This window comes from Podarcis gaigeae (genome assembly GCF_964106915.1).
Source record: "Podarcis gaigeae genome assembly, chromosome: 5".
In the NCBI taxonomy this organism is placed as follows: Eukaryota; Metazoa; Chordata; class Lepidosauria; order Squamata; family Lacertidae; genus Podarcis; species Podarcis gaigeae.
This window is the reverse complement of record NC_139681.1, coordinates 65,680,310-65,707,136: the sequence shown is the minus strand read 5'-3', so window position 1 is coordinate 65,707,136 and position 26,827 is coordinate 65,680,310. Positions and strand designations below refer to the sequence as shown.

At 39.9% G+C, this 26,827-nt stretch overlaps 2 protein-coding genes across 6 annotated transcripts in view; one reads left to right on the top strand and one right to left on the bottom strand.

Moving 5' to 3' along the window:
• HDLBP (high density lipoprotein binding protein) overlaps window positions 1-2,107 on the bottom strand; it is a 55,106-nt gene extending 52,999 nt beyond the window's left edge. For 2 of the 3 annotated variants that reach the window (XM_083741781.1, XM_083741779.1), the window contains exon 1: window positions 1,971-2,107. The gene's annotated coding sequence lies outside the window, so the exon portion shown is untranslated. Of the gene's footprint in view, window positions 1-1,914 lie in introns of all 3 variants that reach the window. The other variant, XM_083741783.1, reaches the window with a different exon arrangement.
• On the top strand, window positions 1,886-18,916 carry SEPTIN2 (septin 2). Of its 3 annotated transcripts, none has more exons than XM_083741936.1 (13): window positions 1,886-2,026; window positions 4,086-4,113; window positions 6,048-6,171; window positions 7,581-7,667; window positions 8,978-9,101; window positions 10,001-10,135; window positions 10,273-10,390; window positions 11,486-11,587; window positions 11,886-12,031; window positions 12,980-13,063; window positions 13,197-13,254; window positions 14,281-14,393; window positions 15,846-18,916. In XM_083741936.1, the coding sequence occupies exons 2-12, from the start codon at window positions 4,105-4,107 to the stop codon at window positions 14,383-14,385; spliced, it is 1,092 nt and encodes a 363-aa protein (XP_083598062.1). In that variant the 5' UTR covers window positions 1,886-2,026; window positions 4,086-4,104; the 3' UTR covers window positions 14,386-14,393; window positions 15,846-18,916. The 3 variants fall into 3 exon arrangements, with proteins under 3 accessions (XP_083598062.1, XP_083598063.1, XP_083598061.1); XM_083741937.1 differs by lacking the exon at window positions 1,886-2,026 and adding an exon at window positions 2,270-2,409 and having other exon boundaries at window positions 4,060-4,113; XM_083741935.1 differs by lacking the exon at window positions 1,886-2,026 and adding an exon at window positions 2,291-2,409.
• Window positions 18,917-26,827: the final 7,911 nt, after the last annotated feature.

The window sequence follows — 26,827 nt, the reverse complement described above, 5'->3', positions numbered from 1 at the left end:
ACTGGTCCCCTGCTGAAAAAGTTTGCTGACCCCTGATGTAGACCATACTAGATACAAGTTTTTTAAAAAATAAAATACTGTTAAATATGCATGCTGTATTTTGAGTATTTGAAGAGCCCAGTTCCTTGCATTTTTGAAATCTACATTCTGTTGGTATTTGAGACAATAAGTGACAGAGACTAGGAACAGGATAGGAACTGGTAGTAAGAGAGAAGTGGAAGCAAATGCTGTTACACATTTAGGCTTCATTGAGGAAGAATGCAAGTAGGGGATATGACTGCAGACCAAACTTTAGCAGTGTATGTTGGAAATGAAATTCTAAATAGTTATTCAGAAGAAAGCTGTCATTCAGCCAGTAGACCTTAAAGGTAAAGGTAAAGGTACCCCTGCCCGTACGGGCCAGTCTTGACAGACTCTGGGGTTGTGCGCCCATCTCACTCAAGAGGCCAGGGGCCAGCGCTGTCCGAAGACACTTCCGGGTCACGTGGCCAGCGTGACAAAGCTGCATCTGGCGAGCCAGAGCCGCACACGGAAACGCCGTTTACCTTCCCGCTGGTAAGCGGTCCCTATTTATCTACTTGCACCCGGAGGTGCTTTCGAACTGCTAGGTTGGCAGGCGCTGGGACCGAGCAGTAGACCTTACTTCTAAGTAAAAACACACAGAATTGTGTTGCATGTCCCATCATGCAAAACAAGAATTGCTTTAAAGTAAATTTGCAGGGGATTAGCAACTGAATCTGCATTTTCTGTTACTCACTAACCTGATTTGAGGAGTTCCATTTCATGCTCTTCAAATTTTGCTGAGATCACACCAACTCAAATTCTGCAAATGGTTATCTTGCAGTTCATACCAGTTCCTAATCATTTATTAGTAAGTTAAATAATTCTTGTCTAATTACAGAGCTTTGGAAGTTTCTACCTTTGTTGCAAAAATATCCTGCTTATTTCTACTCTTCTGCATCTATTCTTTTATTCATTAGCAAGCTACCAATTCAAAACATGCAAAACCAGGACTACTAATAAGACTGGTAATGTTGTCTTGCTGCAGTGCATTCTAATGCATGGCTACTCTAAAGTAAGTCCTGCAGAGTTCAATGAGACTTATTTTCAGATACGTATAACAAAAAAAAATCTTAAATAAATGTTATAAAAAGATATAATAAAATCTGTAAAGTGGCAAATGGGGAAGCTATTGTAGCCTGGGCCAACATCAAATTCACAAAAACAGCTGGCCTTTGTAATTTAAGCACAGCACAAAACCTAGATGAACGGCTTTTCAAAGCCAGAGATGTGTCAGCCTGGCAGAAAATAGTAGGAACAAGTGCTAAATTCTCCATTGTATGGGTCTCAGTAGTCCATGAACATAACAGGGTCACCAGGTGCAAAGGAGAGCAGGGCTTCTGTGCATTACCAGTAGCTTAATATATGGCATTTGCTAGGTGATTGGCATGTAGCGATGAGGAAAGACCCCATCCCTTTTGTGAGAATTGTATCTGGCTATCCTATAATGGGGAACATTTTACACACATGATTTTGCTTCTGTGGGAGTGGAAAATGCGGGCTCGAGATCACTTATAGTTTTCACGGCTTGCAATGAATTACTGGGTTAAGAGACAAGCGCAAGGTTCATCGTTCGGAACCTAATACGAAGTAATGCAAAGGAACCCCCACAGCTGGTCACCTCTAGACTATCTCCCTACGACCTCTCATTCCCGCACTCTCTATGGTACTGGGCAAGTGACACCACGTGCCCTCCAGCAGCCAATTGAAATTGAAGACACCATAGAGTTACTAATGAGGGTTAATATCGGAGCTCCCGCGCGTTGCAGGCCCTGTTCCGGTAATGTGATCTCGCCATAGCCACAAAACCTTCATGAAAAGAAAGGTCAAACTAGAAAATTGCTCCGTGTATACCTTTACCGCTCCACGCTTTACGTTCTGGCTGGCCTGCGGGAGGCATACGTTCTTACCTCGCATGGGCTCGCAGCACAGCTATGCCGAATACGAAGGACCAGCCGCCATCTTGGTAAAGGAAAGGGATTGTGCGTGACCCGCCAAGATAAAGGGGGAAACTCCTCCCCCCCATCCTTGCCCTCGGGTATCACTATAGCAACTGGGGGAGGCGGGGCTGAGCGAGCCAGTATTGGCTGAGTCGCGCACGCGCCTTTGTTACTACCCACCCCCATGCTTTTGTCGCGTGCGAAGGCTGGGCCGCGGGGCGGGGACGCTTTTCGCGAAGAGGCTTGTCTTTGCCTCACGCTGCGGATGGAGACGGGTTAAGGACACAGGCCGCGGGAGGGGGTTGGAAGGCGCCAGCGCGCATGCGCCGCGGAACTCCGTGAAGCGGTTGGGCGGGTTCGAAGATTTGCGGCGGCGGTTTAGCAAGCTAGGACGGGGCGCGGCTGCCAGGTGAGGCGTTGCCCGTGAGGAGGTTCTCTCTGGGGCTGGGCAACCGCGGGGGGATGGTGGCCACGGGCTCTTTCCCTCGGCGCGCACCCGCGTGCGTTCGTGTGGCCCGCTGGAAGCTGCTGCCTGTGTCTCTGTGAGGCGAGGGGGAAAACCTCGCTTTTCAGGCGAGAAAGACCCCGCCCCCCCCCCGCGCCCGCCATCCCTTGCTCTGGTTTCAGCCCCTCCGCTGCCTCCCGGGCGGCATTTTCGCCACGGATGGGAGCAGGGAAGAGCGGGCTGGAAGGAAACGGGGAAAGGGGTGTGTGGGGAGGAAAGGGGTTGCGACTGACGCTGTATCTCCGCCGCCAAAAAGGCAGATGGGTCAGCAAGTTTAGCTGACCGCAAACGTGACTTATCCACGAAAACGCATCGGGGAAGGGGGCTCTCAAAAACACTTGCGACCACTGTATTGTATGTAGGGTGTGTGTGTGTTTGTGGAGACTAGATGACCATTGGGTGCTCCTTCCCACGCTACTATGAGACAGTCAAGCACGGGATGGCGAGGGAGGAAAATCGCTTATGAAATTGGGAAGGGTTCATTACTCCGGTGGGTGTTTCTCCTCCAAAAGAGACGGGCGGGGGGCGCCTTGCCCTCGAAAGTGGAGGATTTCAAAAATGCCATTGCGGAGAAGAGCAGCGCAGCTGTGCTCGCTCTGTATAGCGACAGATTTCCGGTTGGAGGTTGGGGATGTGTCGTGTGTGCTGAAAGAGCAGGAGTGACGTGCTGGGTGGGCCTTCTAGGGGGCAGTTTGCAGAGGATGTGCGATTCTCGCTTACGGAGTGGGAGTCTTGATTACGCTCTCCCGACTCCTGCATCTATCTGGATAACTTCCTCAGCGCTTATACTTCAAAGTTGAGTTACGAGCGAAATGAAAATTCTCCCCCAACAATAGCTCTCTACTTGTGCATGTATGAGCTATAGGGGCAAAACCTTTGTAGGTTGAGGACATGCTGGGTGGAAAGCTCTCAGGGGGCCCACATTCCAGTCGTGGGCGGGTTCAGCTCCATACATAATTCTGATGTCTACAGAGAGCTATTTCCTATTGAAACAGGCATATGCAGTATTTAATTATTAGAAATTCCACTCGGATTTCACACTCTTATTCTGCAGGATATTATGGATGTTGGTGCTTAAGTCACAACTTCAAAATGTGTTCCCAGAATTACACTCAAGCATGTAGATATGACATTATTAAAATACTTTCCCCATTTGATCATTTTCTTTTATTATAAAAGATGTCAGTTTGGCTGTTAATAATTTACCCATTCATATATGTTTGGTATTTATGTTACTTCCAGTATTTATCATGATCTAGTGGTTACTATCTAGCTAGTCAATTCTTGAAAGATGATATTTTGAGGAGGTTAAAAGAGATAACGCACTAACTTCTCAGTTAAGGTTTTTATTTTACTCCAATACTGTTTTAGTACAGGGTCATGTACTAACCACATGGTTGACATCTCTTCAGTTTTTGCCATTTTACCAAAATCTCTTTCACTTGCTCCTTTTCACAGAAATTTAATAAGATTTTATCAATTTAAACAATTTTCTGTGGGTTTTTTTTCCAAATTTTGTATAATCTCTCAAATGCCTGCTTTTAAATATCTCAGATTAAAACTGATCTCTCTCCCCCCAGATTCTTCACCTCCATAAACATGTCCAAGGTAAGATGTGCCTTTTCTCATAACTATTTTGATGGTTTGTTCTTTGCAGGCAGTAAACACTTATTTGATACTGGTGTGCTAAATTAACTAATAAAGGAATATAATCACGTTGCTTTTATATTCTCTAAAAGATCTCAATGTTAATCCATGTTAGGTGATGGATTGGATGGATTTTTTAAAACTACTTCTACCTCTACGGAAATAAAAGTCATGTTTTCTCCCGCAGTCTTTTTACCATGTCACTTAGTACTATTTCTATTTATCATTTTAAAATTATTTCCAATACTTATATGTCACTTTTCACCATAAATTGTCTCAAATCGCGTTACAGAACAATAAATAAAGCAGTGGATAAGTCAAATAATATGCTCCTTAAAAGTATAGAAACCACAGGTAAACAGAAAATAGGCCTAATAAAATTTACTTTAAAGCCTTTATCAAGCACCTGAATTTCATCCCCCAAAGATCTCTGTGATCAAACTGAGATGTAAAGAATCAGGCACTCCTTAAGGTATCTTAGACCAAAAATCAGTGTATATTTATACAATAACCTTTAACTTGGCCTGGTAACATCGGCAGTCAATGCAGGATTTTAAGCACTCAGGTTATGTGCTGACAGTAGTCTTTCCCCACCAAAAGTCTAGCTGCATAACTTTACACCTGGAGCTTCCAGACCAAGCAGAAAGGTAGCACCACGTAGACTGCATTTGCAGTAATCAAGTCTTGAAGTTACCAATGCATGAATCGTCATGGCCAGGCTATCCCTATCCAATAATGACCATAGTTTGCATACCATCTGTAGCTGGTAAAATGCTCTCCTAGGCACTGAGACTGCCTAAGCCTCAAGTGAGAGATGGATTCAGGAGCATCCACAAACTACAAATCTGTTCTTTCAGTCTGAGTGCAGCCACAGCCAGAGAAAGCAATTGGCCATTTTCCCAGACAGGGGAACCACTCACTCACAGTGACTCCTATTTCCGGGGTTCAGACTAAAGTTTATGTTCAGCCTTTCCTAACTCAGATGTTATGGAGAAATAGAGCTACATGTCACCAGTGTACTGATTATGCTTTGCCCCATAACTTGTAATAGCTGCTACTAATAGCAGCATATTGGCAACAAGATTGTGCCCTGCGGTACACAATAGCACAAGGATCATGGGACTGAGACGCAACCTCCCAGTGTTATTCTCTGGGCACAGCCCTACAGGTAGGAATAGAACCACTAAAAAAGTGCCCCTAAAACTATCCAACATAGCTAGTCCTGGAAGATACTGTAGCCAACAGTATAAAAAACTGCTGAGAACCCTAGAAGCAGGAACAGATGCACTCCCTCTGTCCTGTGTCTGGGCCAAACACTCCTCCTTCCTTTTTGGTTGAAAATCCTGGCTATGTCAGGGTTGGGAATCAGAGGCATACCTAGGGTCTAGCAAAACCCACCCCTTGTCGGGAACGCAGAAATCGGATATTGGATTATGGAGTGCATGACGTATATATGTGTGTGACAATGTGACGCTGCTGTCATGGTGAGATCAAATGCAGGAAAAGCTTCCTGTCCTCTGCAGTAAAGTGATATTTCTGGGTGGGGGAGGGGACGTGCCAACACAGCTCCTTACCAAGGGTGCAAGGGACCCTAGGTACACCTGTGTTGGGAATTCTGTCTTAAAACAAGCCAGAGTTTGTTAATGGCAAAGAGGGGCAAGGGAAAGGGTTTCAGTCCTGAAACTTTGTTGTAATAAATTGTGGTGTAAGAAGCCTGGAATGGTTTTTTTGAGCCAGGCCAGACTCCACAATTGGATTCAAGAGGAAGGAACAATCAAAGGAGGTGTAGAGAGTAGAGTAGGTAGCTTTTCCATGAACAATTTTTCCACCTCAAAATAGCAGAATGTAATAGTATTTAAACTAATAATCTTAATTTTACATTCTTTTCTTTTCAGCAACAGCCTGCTGAAAAGTTTACAAATCCAGAAACTCCTGGTTATGTTGGATTTGCAAACCTTCCAAACCAGGTTCATCGGAAGTCTGTGAAAAAAGGCTTTGAGTTCACCCTTATGGTGGTTGGTAAGATCACTTTTTATTTTAATAAAGTTGAATTTAGTAATTATTCATAATTTTGTTCTTGAAGGTCCTGTATAGACATTATATCTGAAGTAATCATTATTCACAAGAAATAGCAGGTATAAATCTGAACCTATTAAAGAATCTTTAACTCAGTTATAGAATAGTGTGCCTTCTTCCATTGCTGAAATCTTTTTTAAGGTTGTCTGATAGCAGGATTCGCAAATGCCTCTTGGGAAGTCACTTCCAATCAGAGTACAGTACTTGCTTGCTTATTATTGCCTCTCATTATTAAAAGGCAGTTTTGTATGCAAAAAATCTGAAAAAATAAACTTTAAATACTTATTTCAAGATTTTTATAATACATGGGCTTCAAAAGTCTAGCAGCAGAAACTAGTAACATGTTCAGGACCTGCTCCCTAAAATGTAGTGGACTTCAGGAACCCTTCTGGGTGTGTTGCGGCCAGATTTCAAAGATGCTGCAAAATGGCCTAAGTGTTGCTGCTCCATAAAACAATTTTTCTATCTATATCCTCTGTGAGCAGTTACCATCGTTATGACAGGTAATCCTACACATGTGAGCTCAGAAGTCAGTCCCATTCTTTTCAGTGTACCATCATACATTAATGATGTTCCTGTAATCTGGAGGTAATATTTTCTCTAAACCTGTTGATTATTATTTTTTAAAATTACTGTGCAATCATTTTGTTACCAAACTTGCATAAATCAAGCATTTAAGTAAAATTAGGGAATCAGGAAAGTTGATCATTCAACTTCTGGGTAACCCATTCAATGCTCTAGCATATGAAAGAATAAATGGTTAATGTGGGATTTCAGATAAAATTGTCCAAACGCTTGTAAAGATTATTATAGTGATGCTAACCTGCAGTGCAAATTAGATCCGTGCCACCATCTGAAACAATGCTGCCTTCCATTCCAAGACCTTCCTTAGTTATTTATTTATTTAAAAGATTTATAGCCTGCCCCTCTTTGATACTGTTAACAGGGCAGGATAACAAAATAACATTACACAAAAAATTGCACACATTTTTTGCCATATGCAAATTAGTAATCTCTTTTGCAGGTGGTTTGGAGTTCCCAAAAATAAGTCTGGGAACACACACAAGTATTAAGATGTCTGATAGGCAGAATGTCAAGATGTGAAGCTTTCCCCATAACTGGGTTTCTCCCAGAAAGAGCTTGTTCCTACATGCAGGGAACACTGAAAATAATTGTCACAATACTAACTTATTTAGAAGGTGTGCTTTGTAAGCCTGAAGAATATTAACTGTTCATTGTCTGTTGCCAAGTTTGAAATAGGTAACGATGTACAATAGTGAAAGGTCCAACCTTCTGCTGATTCATTAATATGTAATACTTTCTTACGGTTTTATTTTCATATTGATTCATAGGTGAATCTGGCTTGGGAAAATCTACTCTAATAAACAGCCTGTTCTTAACAGATCTCTATCCAGAAAGAATAATCCCAGGAGCAGCTGGTAAACATGAAATTTTGGTGTCTTCTGTTTTTGAATCTTATTAAACACTTAATTAGTGTAAGCCAAGATTGAAAAGTGGGGGGACTTCCAGTCATGGGTGCTTAATGCAGTTTTGTACGAGTTAAGTGCCTTGTTACTTACTCCATGTGGTCACAAAAATACACAAAGCTTTTTGCAGACACCTGAGCAGTTGAAAACCATTTCATGAAAGCCACTTGGCTGGTTTGAACATAATACAGTATTAAACTGTAGTTTAGCATGAATGAGACAAGGCATGTCCTGGGCTCATGTCCTCTTCCTTCCCTCCCTCTCTGGTGCAGCATCAAGGAGCTTATTATTGTTCTTTCAGTGTAGTTTGAATTCAGCACAGTTTAGGGTTGAGGCATAACACTAAATTGAATTTTATCTAAAACAACCCAATCCCTTCTCAGCCACTCTCAAGGGGATAGGGCATGAATCCAATGCTCACTGTGACTCATCCTCATAACCTTATGGTTAAGCTGGACATGTGAATAGGACCACTGTTTCTGACACAATAGTCCTAGATGAAGGCTCTTACTTTTTTATAGTAAATCATTTATAATTGTTTCCTTTCATCTTTCCCCTTTTTGATCTTTAAAAAATACTGATAAAGTTCAAAAGTCAGAATGCAATGCAGTGTTCCTGGTGAGGGAGTTGTTCCCCATATCCTAACTCTTTTAGCCTTGATGGTAGGCGTTGTTTATTTTGCCCTTCCTTTGTATCTTGTAGTTTGAGTCTCTTGCTTTTGACACTTGCATGTATTTGCTCATCAGAAAACCTTTTTGGGCTCATAGCAAATTGTGATCAAGGCCATATGGATTGATCTATTTTAGGGTGGGGGAGCAGATGTCTTTCCTTTTGTACCAGAAGGCCTTGAAGACTTTAAACTTTTTAATTCTACAATATAACCAATACAGTGGAACCTCGTGTTATGTACCACCCTCCTTGCAAACGCTGTGGGTTATGAGCTCTGCTAACCCGGAAGTAGATGCCTCTTGTTGCGAACTTTGCCCCGGGATAAGAGCAGAATTTGCATGGCGGCAGCGGGAGGCGCCATTAGTGAAAGCACGCCTCATGTTATGAGCAGTTTTGGTTTACAAATGGACCTCCAGAACAGATTAAGTTCGTAAACGGAGGTACCACTGTGGTTAAAAATACAGATTATTTTGCTGTTTGTGGCTCAGCTGTAGTTTAGCTAGATACTTAGTTACTGTTAATTATTGATCTTGCTTCAAAGGCTCTTGATCTTGCCTTCAGCCATCCTGAGATCAATTTTGTTTCCTTTTCAGAGAAAATTGAAAGGACTGTGCAGATTGAAGCTTCAACAGTTGAAATTGAGGAAAGGGGTGTAAAGCTCCGTCTAACTGTGGTAGATACACCAGGATATGGTGATGCCATCAATTGTCGAGATTGGTATGTTATATACTTGACCATAGGTCAAAAATGTGTACTCAAAGATGTTCAGTTCTTGAATTCATTAATTGGCTTGTTGGCAACTTTATTTCCTTTGATATATTTTGAATAAATTGTCACTTGCTGAACTATTATTCCTTTATGTATTGGTTATTGTATTTAGCATGGGTTTTTCCCCTCCAACCACTTTGTGATCAAATCTGGAAAATGCAGTATATAAATTTACTGCCTGATTATATGTAATAGGTCTGTTTGGGGCAGGCACTGAAAAACTTAATTGTGATCAGGACCTCCATTTTCTCCCACTCCACCAAGTCCTCTTTCAAAACCTGATTTCATTCTGTAAGTAATGTCTTGCCGCCTCATAGTGCAGCATGCTGTGTTGAGACAGCTTCTACTTCTGTTCCTTAGCATCTGTTGGCTGGAAATACTGTGTTTTTGTTTGTGCTCATTGCCAATTCCACAGTTCAGTGTGCATCTCTTCATCATTTCCTAACTTTCTTGGACCTCTGACATATAAGCATAGGATTGCATTTAAGGGTGTTTCTCAGCTGATGGTAAATCTTCCCTTCGTGCAACAGAGCAGGAATCAATTGTCAGTGCTCCCCTGTCCCCCCCCCAAAAAAAAAAGTCAGGAAGATACATCAGCCCTTTCTCAACCTTACCATCAACTGAGAAATACATTTGGAGTCTTATATTTGGTGGATATACATATTTTGTTTATATGTATACACACGCACGTACATGTGTACTTTTTTGGAGTGGCTTTAAAGTACTATTAAGAGTTTCATTCCTTTTTGATACTTCGCTTTCTAAATAATTGCTTGATTTGACATAAGCAACCATTGCCCAGAATTGCAGAAAAGGGATTTTTACATAAGTGTGATATTTTATTTAAGTTTCAGGACCATTATATCCTATATTGATGAGCAGTTTGAGCGTTACCTTCATGATGAGAGTGGTTTGAACAGACGGCATATTGTAGACAATAGAGTTCACTGCTGCTTCTATTTCATTTCACCATTTGGTCATGGGTATGTATAGCAGTACTTGTAGATTTGTAGTAAAAAAATATTTTATACAGTGGCCTAATCTGTATGCATAATATTAGGCTTTTTAATTTTTAAAAAACTATGTAAATAACTGAAAATTCTAACGTTATTATTTTTAGACTTAAGCCCTTGGATGTTGAGTTCATGAAAGCCATACACAACAAGGTGAATATTGTGCCTGTAATTGCAAAAGCTGATACTCTTACTCTGAAGGAGCGAGAAAGACTGAAGAAAAGAGTAAGTTTTGGCAAACTTTTCAGTTGTAGTTTTTCGTGTCATGTTGAATCTTACTCCAAGGAAAGCTTTACATTTCAGTAGCTGCTTGGAGGTCATGGAGGGATGCGGGGGGGGGGGGGGGGCTATTGCACCTCTGCCCAGCTTTAGCAAGTGCAGTCTATGGACTGCCCCAAGTCTGTAGGGTTCAAGGAGGCTACAGTCTGGTGTATGAAATTACAAAACAATGGTACAATAAGTCAAGCATGCAAAGTCAAAGACATGACAGGGTCAGGCATGAGTAATCAGTTGAAGTCCAAAACATCATCCAGGGTCAGCATCAGGAGGAATCAGGAGTCAGCAGCCAAGGAGATCTAGTTTAGGCAATATAATTCAGGGAGCTAGAGATCTGTGCTGCTCCAGCAGCTAGGAAGCTCAAAGTAAGGGTTGTTACAGGCCAGCTGCTGGTCGTTAAGGGTATCCTTACTCCCAACTTGGGGTTTTACTTCCAAGTTACAAGGTGTCTTAGGGCTCTCAGAAACACACTTCATTGTGGGTCTGTGGCTTGGACTTGAATCTTTAGACACTTGAGCTCTTGAGGACAAAGATGGCTCAACCTCTCCCTCAGACTCTTCTAATGGCTCATCTTCTGGTTGAAATGACAAGAACGCAAAGGGCATCTCTGCGGGATCCCCTGGAGATGGCTCTGGGGAGACTGTTGGGATCTCTAAGGCTAGAGACAGTCTTTGGTCAATGGGAGATCTAGTTTGTTCTCGATGTAGTCATTGGGCCTTCTGGCGGTTCCCTCACTGCGAGAAGTGAGGTTACAAGGAACCAGGCAGAGGGCCTTCTTGGTAGTGGCTCCCACCCTGTGGAATGCCCTCCTGTCAGATGTCAAGGAAGTAAACAACTATCCGACTTTTAGAAGACATCTGAAGGCAGCCCTGTTTTGGGAAGTTTTTAATGTTTGAAGTTTTGGTATAAATAAATTATTATTATTAATTGTTGCACTCCAAGTCAGGGCTTGGCATAACAGCCTGCAGCCTTTGAGCTTGGCCCATATGCCTTTGGTTTTTGTTTATTTTTTTTTTTTTTTTTTTTTTTTTTGTTTATTCTCAGATTCTAGATGAAATTGAAGAACATAGTATCAAGATATATCACTTGCCTGATGCTGAATCAGATGAGGATGAGGACTTTAAAGAACAGACCAGGCTTCTGAAGGTAAAGCCTGTATCAGTGGTGGAGAAACAGTGATGCATTGAATGGATCAGATGCTGTATGTGCTCCTCTTTATAGACCGTTCCCATTTGTCCTCAGGTTGTAAATGAATCACCTTCAGATAAGATTTGTCCTCTATTACAGTTCAGCTACACAACTTATGCTCCTAAGCTCCCATGTCTAATAAAGTAATTGACCACTTCATTTGAATGCTTGAGATGGTGGTTATTGCTATGGAACTACTTGCATACGAAAGTATCATATGGTTGTAACATACTTGTTTTATCCTGTTTAATTTCAGACCAGCATTCCATTTTGTGTAGTGGGATCCAATCAGCTGATTGAGGCCAAAGGCAAAAAGGTTAGAGGTCGCCTCTATCCTTGGGGAGTTGTTGAAGTGGAGAACCCAGAGCATAATGACTTCTTAAAGCTAAGAACCATGCTAATGTAAGCACGTTACTTTACTTCATTACTTTATCCGTTGTTACTTCATCTTCCCCACATAAACATTCAACAAGAACTTTTAAGGAGGCTTAGTATCTCTCCCTGATTAGTAACAGGATTAAAATAATTTCACGGGGCAGAAGTTTTCAGGATCATCACTCTCTTTAAATGCTATACCACATGGCAATTCTAGAAATAATCTTGCCAGAAATTTTGCTGTTAAATTTGACTTTTGGCTTGGGCCTTGCACAAGTTAGCTAATCTTGACAAACAATATAAAAGTTGAAACTCCCTATACTGCAGTGTCAAACAGCCATATAGGGAATGTGCTTTTAAAAGCATTAGCTGAATTTACATAAATTTGCTTGGTTTGTTTTGCCCTATCCTTTCTCCTGACTGTTTAGAAATTGGTCCACAAAAGAAAATGAGCTGAATATGTGTTCATAGGTTAACTGCATGGTTTATGGAAATGATATTAATGTTGTTGTCTTTAGCATGGTTATTTTGTCCAGAATGAATATTCATCAGTCAGATTTCTATAACTTTACATTGCATTACTTCTTCTAAAGTTAGTTTTTAAATGTGTAGTTTTCTGAGAAGGACTGGACAGGGCTGAGGGTATGACAGTTCCCAAGATTTTTTGGGTGAGGCCATGTACTTTATAGTGTGGGTGCGATATTAGCTTTGCTAATTTGCATAAACTATGTTCAGAACTGTGTGTGAAAAGCTAGCCTTGGTGATCCATGGGTAAGACTTCTGCATCTTGTACAGGTCTGTTGTCCAGGATGATTTCCCCCTACAGAACGTAAAAGCACAGTCCTCAGACTCTCCCAGCTTTTCCTGCTCCCCAACCTTTTCCTCACACTGCATATTTTTGCCAGAATTCCTTCACATCCATTCTAGCTCTTGGTCACAAACTATATATAGCATTGTGCTTCTTTGCTTTTCCAGCACTCACATGCAGGATCTCCAGGAAGTTACTCAAGACCTTCACTATGAAAATTTCCGTTCTGAAAGACTTAAAAAAGGTGGCAGGTTGGTACCTCTTCTTTGTTTCTGCAGTACCATTGAATTGCATTGATGTGTGGTGGTGATACTTTTCTTTCAAAAAGATCTAATAAAAAGCTATTTCTCTGCCTAATTGTTCCTCTTCCTTCCCTGTATATAGGAAGGTTGAAGATGAAGAAGTTAACAAAGACCAAATCTTGCTGGAAAAGGAAGCTGAAGTAAGGATTTTATTTTTACTTAAAATACATCTAATACCTCACAATTGATGTTTTTCTTTTATTTCCATGTTCTCTTGAGGGGACAAAGGACACTTCCATTGAAGCCCAGATATATATTACCCATGCAAGACCTATCTGGTTCTCTGCCCCAGACATATCTTGCCAGAGGGTTCTCTATCAGAAGAGTAGGTTAACTGGTGCCTCAGAGTTCAGTAAATCTTGTACTTTGTCCAGTGCTTACTGTTCAATACACTTCATTTAGTGGTGAAACAAGCACAGAGAATAAATCTTAACTATGCTTAGTTGTAGGGGGGGGGGGAAACTTCAGTTGAAGAAACTAGCTTATTTCAACTAACTACTGCTAAAATTAACTTCAGTTAAGGGTTCAAATGCCATGCTCAGCTGTAGTTAATATGAAGCAGAAAAAGAATCTTCCAATCTCCCCTTGGCCGAGCCAGAAGTGAAGTAGGAGAAGAATTAGTCTGGAGTTCACTGCAGCTCATTCTCATTATTCTAAACCATGGCCTAGTGTTCTGTTTGAGCATAGCTTTTCTGTCTAGCAGTTTTCATTTTAGAATGTCCATGGCTGAACTCTGCAAGTTTCCCATCTTGCTCTTTTAATGCTAAATTAAATCATTTTATTTGTGCACTCTGTGCAGACACACACATTAGAAATTGTGATTCCAAAAAACATAAATGAAACCTTCATTATTGCAGCTTTAATAGAAATTGCAGCTGCAAGCTTTCATTTGTACGTTTCAAATTAACTAAGGCTGTGGTCCTATGTACATTTAATTGTGATTAAATAGCACTGAGTTCAATGGATTTTAACCATTTGGCTACCTATTAAATGCTTGCTTTTTATTTTTTGAGACTACTTTGCGACTATGAGTACCATAGTCTTTTGTAATGAGGAAGGAAGAAGAAAGCAATTTGTTATACTCACTTTTGCAAAACAACATCATCTGCAGAAGAGCCATATTTTCAGAATAAAAACACGGTAAAGATTGTATCATTTTCTTCTAGCTCCGTCGGATGCAAGAGATGATTGCAAGAATGCAAGCACAGATGCAGATGCAGAGGCATGGTGGAGAAGGAGACAGTGATGGCATCCATGGGCACAAAGTTTAAATTATTTGGTAAGAAACATTTTAATAGAAAAGGCATTATCTGTAAAATACTGCTATGCAGGAAAAGCAGGGTTGTGTGTCTTAAATACACATTTTGACTTCTGGATCAGTCTTTGTGTAGTACTTTCTACATGCTTGTGTTAGTTTGCATATAAGTGCATATGGCTATCCCTGCTCTAGACAAAGCCTATGTCTATGTCCATATGTTTTTGAACTGCAGTTCCCATCATTACTGATCATTGGCCATGCTGACTGAAGCTGGTGATGGTTACAGTTCAGCAGCACCTGGATAGCCCCCATGGGCTGCAGTGTCAGAAATATGGTAGTTCTAAGTTAGCCTTGCAAATTTTGCAGGGCTGCACATGCCACTACCCATTGTGCCCTACATGGAATCGGGCCTTTAAGACCAGGAAGAGAGAAAACACGGAGGCACCTTAGTACTGTGCCTTCGTTTCCTCAGCTTGGAAATGTTGTAAGAGCTGTGGAGGGGGCAGAAGCTTTTTCAGTCCCGGGGGCCTCATTCCTTTGTAGGGAACCTCCTGGGGGTTGTATTCTAGTAGTAGGGAGAGACAGAGGTAATAGAGAAGTTCGGCAATAGAAGTGACTCTCTTACCTTAGAACATGGGAATGTTCTACATTTAATAGAAGTGAAGAAAGTCTTTGGCTTTGAGGCAATAGAGATATGTTGTGCTGAATATGTAGTAATGGAACAACCCATGTTACTTTAATAATAATAATAATAATCATAATCATAATAATCATAATTTATTATTTATACCCCGCCCATCTGGCTAGGTTTCCCCAGCCACTCTGGGCGGCTTCCAACACAATATTAAAATACAGTAATGCATCAAACGTTAAAAGCTTCCCTAAACGGGGAACAACACAGGGAGAAGGAGATTTAAACCCCTGTACTATAGACTAAATGGGGGCAATTTATTTTTCTACCTCCACTTAAGACATACAACTTCGTGCATTTACTTCATGCACCTACAACTGGAGGGTGAAATAAGGAAGAAGAATCAAATAGTTAAACAAGGGAATTGTGGGGTGGGGCTGGGGGAGAGATAGGACAAAAGCTAAAATAGGGTTGATAGCCACAGTTTTTGTCTTATTAAAAAAAATGGTTCACTCAGGCAGGAATAGTGAAAATGGTGGAAGAAACCTGCCTGACAGGAATTTACATGGTAAAAGAGTTTACATGTACTATAGCTTACAACTTTTTAGTGGAGAACTATAGTGGTGTCACTTTGATGGCATAAAGCACAGATATAACATACATGCCACTCTTAACTTTTTAAAAGCAATACTTGTAGCAAGAGTCTTACTTTGAGCATTGCTGCTCTATAGATTCATGGCTGAGAAGCTATTTCAAAAATCGTATTTGCACTACAGCTCAATTTCAAAATGTAAAGGTAAATTAAATAACAGTTGTGCCTTTCAATATTTTCATTTTGGCAGATACCTTCATGAATTGGAGCCATTTAAGACTTGTGACACAGTGACGTATTTTGTGAGGAGAGATGCTTATCCTGCTGTGACTTAGGAGGTCCATTCACATTCAGTGTGCAACTGTATTGTCATTTCTGTAATGCCTCATTTGAAAACAACTTAAGACATAGTCAATATTTTAATGTTATGGTGTAACGTGGTAGTTTTTTTAACTTTGGTTACTACTCTTTTACTGAGCTGATTTTACTACACTGGCTACAAAGATATATATACTTCCTAGCTAATATTTTTCATCTGAATATGGATTACTACCACTATTTTGGGTTTGTTTTTTGCACTGAAGGAATCAACTGATCGTGATAACAATCTTGAGGTCCAAAGTCCGCATATGAGCTTTGAATTTCCTCCACAGCCTTCCCTGATACCCTAGTGTGGCTAATGTGCATACAGTTTTAAGACTACTTTAAACCACCATCCCCACATGCTCACATGAAAGATCAGTGCTGGGAGCTTTTGCTGGAGAAGACTGTGACTAAAGCCTTGAGTGAACTTTTGGTCCTTGGGATGCAGTTCTTTGCATGTAGCTGATCAAGTAACAATGTACGTGACAAAATGGAATTCTTCAGTGCCATTTTTTCTTCTATTTAGTAGCATATAGAACTCTGTGCCTGTATCACTCCTGCACTGCCCTACCTTTCTAAGGTTTGTAGTCATTTTTTCAAGTAACTACCGCACATGAACCTTTTGTGTTTTTATCTAAGAAAAACCAATATAGTTTTTAAAGGCATTGTGCAGTTTAGAAAGCAAATCTTATAATATTTCAGGGACTTTGTCTTTAAAAAGGTCAAATATTTTTAAAAGTAGCATGATAGACCAGTCTTGGGCACATACTCTGTAAGTGAAGGGACAGCCAGGATGCCATAGTCAGGAGAATGGCTGCTGCTGGTAGCCTCTTTATCTGCAGCCCCAAAATGTCCATGCATGGGCATTTGCATTGTGCTTGAAAACAAACACATCCTTTTAGTCTTCATCTTAAGGAACAACAGGAACTCAGGGGTGAATCTGTAGGTTGTGTGCTGACATCCTGCTCTTGGTTGCTTTCACACCCCTATTCTGATAATCTGATGTTTCATGTCCTTATTCTGTAATTTGACAGAGTGTTAAGGAGAACAGAGGAAATCTGTTGTTCTTGCATGGGTTTGCAGATAATGACAGATCAAGCTGAAGATGTACATACAGAGTAAGCCTAAAAGCTTGCTGGTCCCAGCAAGTAGCAATAATTTTGATTATTAAAAGTAAAGCAGGGAAATACCCCATGTGAACTTGGTGGCTTATTTTGACAATTCTGCAGAAATAGATATTTGCAGTTAAAAAAATGAAGTGATCCTGCTTAATCATTAAATTGCATTTCCCCTTTATCCTAGAGGTAAGGTAAGAAAACAGATGCTTGTTCTTGAAGCAAGGCTTCATTTACTTGGTTTTTGGTAACGGTAATAAGATCTTACTCTCAGCTTAGTTTTTATTGCCATAAGTGAAGGAACATTCAAATTGAAAAATGTATGCAGAGGAGTTGCAAAAGGGAAAAATCTCATAGTATGCTCCTGGCTTTCTTTAAAACAACAACAAAAAAACAGCCTGTTTTTGGCTCTATTTGACATACCGCTCAATTCAGCCATTGCTATTGCAGCATATATTGTTACTAAACAGTACACCCAGTGCCAAAAGGCTGAATGTGGATATCGTCATGTAATTCTGACACTATATCTAATGATTATATATAATTTCCCTTTAACACTTATGTTACCATGTTATCTAAACTGTTACTTAAAACTCCACATAAACAAGTTAAAATCCCAGATCATAATAATAGGATTTGCTACAAATATAATTTGTAAGAAAGGTAAGAGAAATGTAGAAGCCTAGGGCTAAACCCAGAACAGCCCTACATGCAAGGGGCTGTGTGACAGAGGACTCCACATAGAGGTGAAGACATTTTTGCTGATTTCTCCCCTTCCTGCAGCCTCCCCCTATGTTTTAGAGCCCCTCCCACCAACTCTTCAGAGTAGATCTTCAGATTGTAGATAGGAGGAGGTGAAGGGGGAATTGGTACAAATTGCCACCCCCTCCCCCAACCCTTCCTTTTCCCCTGGAATTTGTTAGTGCCATTCAGAGGTCTGGGTCTAATCCAGAATGTACATATCCTAAGTAGAATCAACAAAACCTGTTTTAAAATATTCTAGGAAACTGTTTTTACTAAAATGTGATCATAATGAAACAAAGTTTAGTTTAGTATCTCTTTTTATCCTCCTTTCCTCTTCCAAAGTAGCAACTAAAATCTCTTTGTGTCCCATAGAGCATGGTTGTATTATATATGCTTACATAAATATTATTGGGGTTAAATTATTCTACTTATTTTGAACACACTTCAAGGGACTTTATTTTGCCAAGAACATGTTCACACAATATCCATGTTTTATATAAGAGGTTACTACAATAATTAACCATACAGCACTGAGATGGTAATTTTTCAGTATTAGAAAAGTTGTGAAAATGTAGTGTGTGCCAAATAACTAGTATAAATCTAACATTTTATTATAAATACCTTTGTTTTCATTAAATAATCTATGAAATTCTTCCATATGTTCATCTGCATGTGTTTGTTGGTTGCTTTGATTAGAACCTCATTACATATTAAGGTTTTACCTGTGGAATTGTATTTTGAAATGTCTTGGCTTTTTATGATCACCTGTAACCGTCCAAACTACTAAATTTTAGTTACTAAATAGTTACAAAAATTCTTGTTTGAAGTTTTTTTATTAAAAGTTGAGTATCTTTATAGAGATGTGACTGTTTTGAAGCAAGCTTAAAAAATTCAGTCTGCAGAACTTCAGAACCCATTTCTTCAAGAAAAGTAACAAACATAGTTACAATTTTACAAGTATATTATTACACTTTTTATTGATTTTTCTAAAATATTTGGATATTCCAAGGGCTAATTTTTGTATGACAATATTAACATATAATTTTTCCTGTACACTTTAACACTAGCCAAGACTATTAATAAAAATAATAAATCATAATGGGTGTGTCTGCTTAATTCATTGGATAAGTTAAGAATGAACAAATGCTTGTATGAAACATGTAAAATTGTTTTGCTGCTTAAGATAAAGCTTCTCTAAATAGCTCTGTGAGAGTGTGAAATAAAATAACTTGTGTTCAGTACTTAAAAGCATTTGTCTGAATAGAGAGATGTAAAAAGTGGAGTCCCTCTCAAGGACTGGTATTGGGACCTGTGCTTCTTAACTAATTCATAAAGGATCTAGAGTTAGGGGTGAGCAGTTCCAGATTTGCTGGTGATACTAAACTGTTCAGGGTTGTTAAAAAGATTGTGAAGAGCTCCAAAAGGACTTGCTTAAACTGAGTGAATGGGTGTTAAAATGGCAAATGGAATTAAATGTAAACAAGGGTAAAGTGATGCATGTTGGGGGGAAAATATGTGTTCATGGGGATTTAAACTAGCAGTAAATGGTCAGTGCACCTCAAAAGGCATAGAGCATAGAGTTGCAAAAGGTTCATCAAAATCAACAAGGGGATAAAGCAGCTCCCCATTAGAAAAGGTTGCAGCAATTGAGACTGTTTAGAAAAGTTTATAGGGTTATGCATGGCATGAAGAAAGTGGATAGAGAAAGTTTCTTATGACATCCAGTGAAGTTGAATGTTGGAAGATTCAGAACAGATAAAAGAAAGTACTTCATGCAGCTCATGGTTGAACTGTGGAGCACACTCTCACAAGAAGCAGTAATGATCACCAACTTGAAAGGCTTTAAAAGAGAATTGGGACAAATTCATGGAGTGTCAGGCCATCAGTGGTTACTAGTGACAATGGCTATGCTTTGCCTCCCCAGTCATGCAGTGATGCTTCTGAATACCAGTTGCTGGAAATCACAGGAGGGGAAAGTGCGCTTAAGGGTTTGCCGCAGTTAGAACTGGACTAGATGGGCCTTTGGACTGATCCAGCAGACTCTTGGGTTCACAAGAGAAGTTGAGAAGACACAGTTGATACATCTGAAGTTTAGAGACACAGTTCTATTTAAAATGTTTGCATTCGGTGAAATGCCAGCTTGCTAGATTCCAAGGTCCATTTATGTTCAGAATGGTGTGATCAGTACTTGCAAGGATGCCAACAGGAATTTGGGGGCCAACTATACCGTAAGTTGATTGGGCTCTCTGCTGCAGTATATTATGTTGTATTTGTATGCTTTTTTTGCAAGTGGTGGTAGAAGGCCCAAATCTGGCTACACAGGTGTCTGACAAGCAGAATGTATTATTTTTATCTGTAAGCTGCCATGAGTCCCTGTCAGAAGCTCCAGCTTCACCCATGGGCTTAAAATACTGAAAGGCAGAAAACAAAGATGCAATCAGCAGCAGCAGAAAATAGAATTGTGACATCAGGATATTGACATCAAATTTGGATAAGGATCTGGTCCACCGGCCAAATCAGATTCCCCATCCTGCCTTTACTGCAGTCAAGCCCTCTCACTCTCTCGTTTTAACAGTAAATAAAGGCGGTAGCTTTCACTGGAGGTATCGAGGACAAACTAAATATGGAAATTAATGGGAGCCTTTATCAATTACCTTGCCTGGACCTGGGGATCTGCCTAAGCAGGCAGCCCATTAAAGGGTGCATGTTTTGTGATGCTTGAGACTTAAAGGAACACAAATGAAAAACAAGTTTTTCAGAGCGTTTAAACTGTAGCTGATATGACCAATATTTCTGATCCTGCAGGTGGTTCATTGATCAGTGTTCCTTTATATCTTCCTGCCTCAAAGATCTGTTCTTGTTCAAGCACCCTGACCAAAATTTATGAGGATTTATAATTTTTAGTATCTCATCTGAAAAGTGTTTAGTTTCTAATTTAATATTTTTTAATTATCAAAAGTTGGGGGGAATTGGCAAAGCTGTGAATTTCAGTGAACTCCGATTGTACAGAATCTCATGACTAAATTAAAAACTATAGAAAATAATTATAGGGCAATCCTGTATCTGCTTCCTGAAAAGTACGCCCCAGTAATATGTTGTGGGGCTTAATCCCCAATAAGATACACTAAACTGCAGCCTGAATAAATTAAATATATGATATATAAGAAACAAAGGGTTTTTGCAAAAAAAATCAAAATTGATTTGTGAACTTTAGTTCAGCAATTACATTATCACATACACATGTTTATTAAAACAAAAAAAATTCCTTCCAGTAGCACCTTAAAGACCAACTAAGTTAGTTCTTGGTATGAGCTTTCATGTGCATGCACACGAAAGCTCATACCAAGAACTAACTTAGTTGGTCTTTAAGGTGCTACTGGAAGGAATTTTTTTTGTTTTGACTATGGCAGACCAACACGGCTACCTATCTGTAACATGTTTATTACTTCTTCATAGATTGTTATAACAGCAGAGAACGCTGAGCATTGCAGAAATGTTGATATCTAAAATAAACCACAGTAATAGCTCTGCAATTACCAACCATATATTGAATCAACAAAAGGGGTGAAAGTCTGCATTATGTTTTTAAACCTGGATTATTAGAGCAGAATCTTAAACCTCACAGTTAAATGTTGGTAATCCTACCTACATTTTGTAGTATTTAATTTTCTTTCCATGACCCTTATACCAAATGAGTGAAAAGAGAATGTTTAGAGAGACTCCTTGCTTAAACATGTTTCTCTTTAGTTGATTAAAAGTTTGTTTATTTTAATCTAGCTACAGATGAGGTAACCTTTTAAAAATTTACCAGCCTTTAAGTAATGGAAAAACTCGCTCCAGGCTTTTCTTTAGAGCTTGAACAATAGTCACAGGGGGAAGCAATTTAGCAGTGGAATCTTTTTTTCCCCTGTCATTGTATAAATACCGGTAATTGCTTATGGCCACAATCCTATACTCAACTGAGAGTATGGACTTGTCCACATTTGAACATTTGGCTATTAAACCTGTTTTCACCCCAGTAAAATGAGACAGTTGTCCACACCAACAAATATTTGTGTATGAGAAGCAACTTCAGTCTTTCCCATTCATAAAAACAGGCATTCCCTTTTCTGTTTGTCTCTGCCCTCTAATTAACTGATTATATTATGCCAGTTAAGAAGCAACAGAGGTTGCGCTCAGTGGTGTGTGAACCTTGTTCTTTAAAAAAAAAAATCCCAATTACTGTGCAAAAGCACCCTATCGTGCAACAGTAAATTTGCTTCTGGACTTTTCTGGTGTTGTAGAAATCTGGGGGATCAAAATAAATGTATGACTAAGCTCCTGGTGAAATAATCATGCTGTTGAAATGCTTATGCATGACACCTAGGGAGTTTATGTTCATATGAGGCCCCAACTCTTGTCACTGCCACTGGCGTGGTAATTTCCTGCTTGTGCAAGCAGAAAGTTTAGGAAATATACGTGCCACACAGCTATTCATAAGAGTACATTTGGCACAATGCCATCCAGCTACAGTGATAAGAGATGAAGTGAATCTGGATTGCTGAGGTTTGCTGCTCTGCCCAGTATTTCTGCTTCAAGGAGCTCATTTTTCACACATTGACCAGTTTTCTCATTATCTCCTTAACCGTGCCCTAATGCAATGGAGCAAGGAAGGAAATGAACCAGGAGAGAACCTACTGAGGTATTGGTGCATTTCACATTCCAACAGAAAGGTAAGTTCTCTCTCTGGAAATTTTGATATTTGTATGCTGAACAGTGTCCTATGTACAACCCAATGATGCGGTAGTAGCTGAACTCATTGGTAGCTTGTACTTTGAACAATGGATACAAATAATTCAGATTCAGCTGGAGGATCTGCCTTCCTCTCCAATCTGCTTATATATATAAACAAATATATATATTTGTTTAGCAGTACTAACTGCATTCAAGGTCACGTAAGCTTATGCTATCTGTTCTTAGTATTATTCTCATAACAGGACTCTCCTTCCCATACATTCTAAAACAACTCGCACAATTTTGTGCCAATTTAATATATTTGAACTTGGAGCCAGTGTGCAGATAAGAATGTAAGCAGGACAAAATGAAGGCAAAAGGCAAGTGTTTTGAGATAAAACAATAAGAAAAAAACAACTTGCATTGTATTTACTGCTTCAAGTTTGGGAGCCCAAGTAAAGTGATGAAGCAAATATTTGAATATATATAGCTAGCATGCAACAATTTGATTTAAAATTAGAAGTTTCCACTTTGGATTTGTTCTCCCACAGCATGGTGCAAGCTCTGAATATGAACAGTGGATAAGAGTTGAAGCAGCAGCAGCAGCAGCACAACCGGACCCTTTCTTCTGCCCCAGTTGAAACAAAACACATCTGTCCTATATTGAGCTCTACAGCCACAGCCAGCGCTGTAGCTCTCCAACTTCACCCCCACAAAGGCGCACTCCTCCATTATCTCCTGAGACAGACAGATGCCAACTAATATAATTTACACTGGTGCCAGAACTCAAATTTAGCTGCACACCTGTACAGTATGTAGGACTTGGGAGTAAACTTCATTGAGTAGAGTGGGACTGAGTAAATGAGAAATACTGTACTGTTTTATTCCTCTAGTATCATACAATCAGGAATCCATCCCACAAGAGGGCGATACATCATCACATTTTAAAAAGATTTGGTTTGCAACGTCCCCCATTCACATGAGCAACATACCACACTTTGTTGGATGAGCGTCGTAGGGACCTCACCTGTTCTCCAAAAAATCTCAAATACTTGCTTGTTCCTCCTCTTACTCCTAACATAGTTGAACAACCTCTTGCAAGCCTAAGCTCATTGTGAGCTTTGGCTTACTTGATCTTCACCCTTCAACTGTTGGCTACTTGTTTATACTCTTCCTCAGTGATTTCCTCTTTCTTACATTTCTTATACATGCCATTCTTAAATCTCAGCTCTTTAGATGCACCCCACTTTTATTTATTGTTGAAATTGTCTACATTTGTGCCTTCAATATTTCATCTTTAAGAAACTCCTCCCAACCATCTTGGACTTCCTTCTCTTTTATTATTTCTGACCATGGGTTCTCACCCAGTAGTTCCTTAAGCTTTTTGAAATCAACCTTCTTGAAGTCCAGAGTGCATGTCTGACTACACTCAGTTTTCCTTTGTGTATCATGAAACACAAGAGGACACAACCACTTCCTCCCAAGGTTCCCAGTACTTCCACTTCATCAGTTCCTCCCTTTTGGTGAGGACCAGGTTCAAGATATATGATCCCCTTGTTTCTTCCACCTTCTGGGAAATGAAATTGTCAGAGATCTGCAGCTGAAGGGCAATATACAAATAATAATAATAATAATAATAATAATAATAATAATAATAATAGAATCTGTTGGCCCTTACATTATTAGCAGAGTTTGAGTTCCAGCAGATATCAGGGTAGCTGAAATCTCCCATGACTACAATATTTATTTTTGAATGTTTGAAAGAGGACAAGATGGTTGGACAGTGTTCTCAAAGCTACCAGCATGAGTTTGACCAAACTGTGGGAGGCAGTGGTAGACAGGAGTGCCTGACGTGCTCTGGTCCATGGGGTCACGAAGAGTTGGACATGACTAAACTGCTAAACAACAGCAACATCATTAAAGTCTTCAGTCTAGCTTGGAGGTCTATCTATAGCAGACACCCACAGTAAGGTCACCGCTGTTTTCCTCTCCTAAAAGTTTTACCCATTTACTATCAATTTGCCTTCCATGCTCCAGGTCATGGATCTCTTCACAATATACACATCCTTTACATATAATGCTGCTGCTCCTCCCTTTCTGTTTGGTCTATTCCTTTTGAACAAGAGTTGTTTATACATTATTTGCTAGCTTTGTTTTGATCACTTGAGTGGGTCTTTCTGCCTTGTTTTCTTTGCTTCATATTCTGTAAGCTTATTCTTTAGGAAGTAACAAAGCGTTTGAACTTCAAAATTGATGAAAGAGAAGTTGCAGGGCATGTATGCGTTTCAACATATATCTGTGCTTAGTGCAGTATATTTGCAGAATGACGTTTTTCTTATAAGAGCTAGCTAAAACAATAAACCTGTTTTATCACCAGTAAGTGCAATTAAAATCAGTTAGTTTGCAATAATAGTTATTTTATCAACAATATAACGAAATATGATCCCAGTATTTAAAGGGTTAAAAAGGAAATAATTATGTGCTGCTATAAAATACATATACTTTTTGAGGCATTGAGTAAAAGTAGGTAGGGCTTGTTGGTATCTACACAATACAATTCAAAATAACTTCTTACGTGGGCCCTGTTGCTAACTTGCACAGTAAAGGCTTAGAGGACAAGCTATATTTACAGTTAACTATAATATAATGTATGTATATGATATAGGGGGTGTTTCTATCTCTTACATCTTTAAAAATTAAATTTGTTCCTTCATTTATTGTAGTCTTCCCAAACCCCTTCCCTTTACAGTGCTAGCTTCTTATTTATGCATTTGCTTAATTTTCTCACTGATGCTTTCAACTGGTCGCATCCTACTCTTTACAAGCTTGTGTAAAAATAGCCTTATTTTAGCCTTTGCTTTGGTCTAGTATGAAATAAGTTGCAAGGGATGTAATACAGTAATGGATTTGAGAGTCATTGTGACAAGTGTGGGGAACCTTTTTGGGGGGGCTGGCCAGCCGTCTCCCTTTCTCTAGCCTCCCTATACAGTGGTACCTCGGGTTAAGTACTTAATTCGTTCCAGAGGTCCGTTCTTAACCTGAAACTGTTCTTAACCTGAAGCACCACTTTAGTTAATGGGGCCTCCTGCTGCCGCCACACCACCGGAGCACAGTTTCTGTTCTCATCCTGAAGCAAAGTTCTTAACCCGAGGTACTATTTCTGGGTTAGCGGAGTCTGTAACCTGAAGGGTATGTAACCTGAAGCGTATGTAACCCGAGCTACCACTGTACTTCCCCATGGTCCATCACCATATAATAGACACAGCTCTTCTCATTGTGGGAAAGTTGCTGGCCACCACTGCTGTCAGGGGCTTGGAACAGCTTCCAACAGTGGTACCCACCCAGGCCATTCTCTGTTGCTAGCCCTTCCCTTGAGAAAGACTAGTGGGGGAGATATTTGGTGTTCATGGTGGAAGGTGACATCAATGGTGGCACCCAAGAGACAGAAAGGATAGAACCTTTTAAAATGGAAGATGTGCCTGATTCAGAGACGAAATCAGCTAGCAAGGACTGTGTGGATGAGGAATGGGCAAGAAATAGATTTCAATATTTGTTTTTATTAAAAGGCCAATGTGGGGGGTGAGATATAGAAATATCTGAGGAGCAAGGCTGCAGCCTGTGAGCTTCCCATCCCTGCTCCAAAGAATGGGAACTTGTTTTTAGAATAGACATATTTCTTGTTTTTTAAAAAACCAGTGGCTGCTGGTGCCCTGCAAAAATTTTAGTTATTCAAGCTTCAGTAATTTGACCTGCCCAGCTCTGCTTGTGCAAACTTCTCCCTGACTAATGGAACAACAAGTTTACAGAGGTTTCTACAAATTTTCCATTCATTTATTTGCAAGCTTGTCTGAAATGGGGTAGGCTTAAGCTAGTAAGACTGGCTGTGCCACTAGGGTATGTAGGAGTTGGTTCGTGCTACCTATCACTGATAGCCTTTTCCTCTATGAATTTGTCTAAAGCCATCAAAGTGGGTTGCCATGATTACATCTTGCAGTAGATAATTCCACTGTTGTTGTTTTTTAAGAAAATACACTGTGCGCAAAAATCCTTCCTCTTGTCTGTCCTGAATCTCCCATTATTCAGCTTCATTAAATGATCCCAGGTTCTAATATTTCTCTTTATTTATATTTCTCTCTCAGGTCAAAGCAAACTGAAAAAGGACAGAAAACATCCCAACATCAAGCTGAGAGTACAGGCATCAAGCCTCTGCCTCACACAAGGAAGAGTGGCACTTCTTGATATGCAAATTATTCAAATGCTGGCAAAGCATTGCCCCATGGCACCTTGAGAACTACAG

Excerpts from the sequence above, each read along its gene's own strand:
- SEPTIN2 (XM_083741936.1), top strand. Across the intron at positions 10,136-10,272 it reads ATTTCACCATTTGGTCATGG|ACTTAAGCCCTTGGATGTTG; the intron begins GTATGTATAGCA and ends TATTATTTTTAG. Across the intron at positions 13,064-13,196 it reads AGACTTAAAAAAGGTGGCAG|GAAGGTTGAAGATGAAGAAG; the intron begins GTTGGTACCTCT and ends CCCTGTATATAG.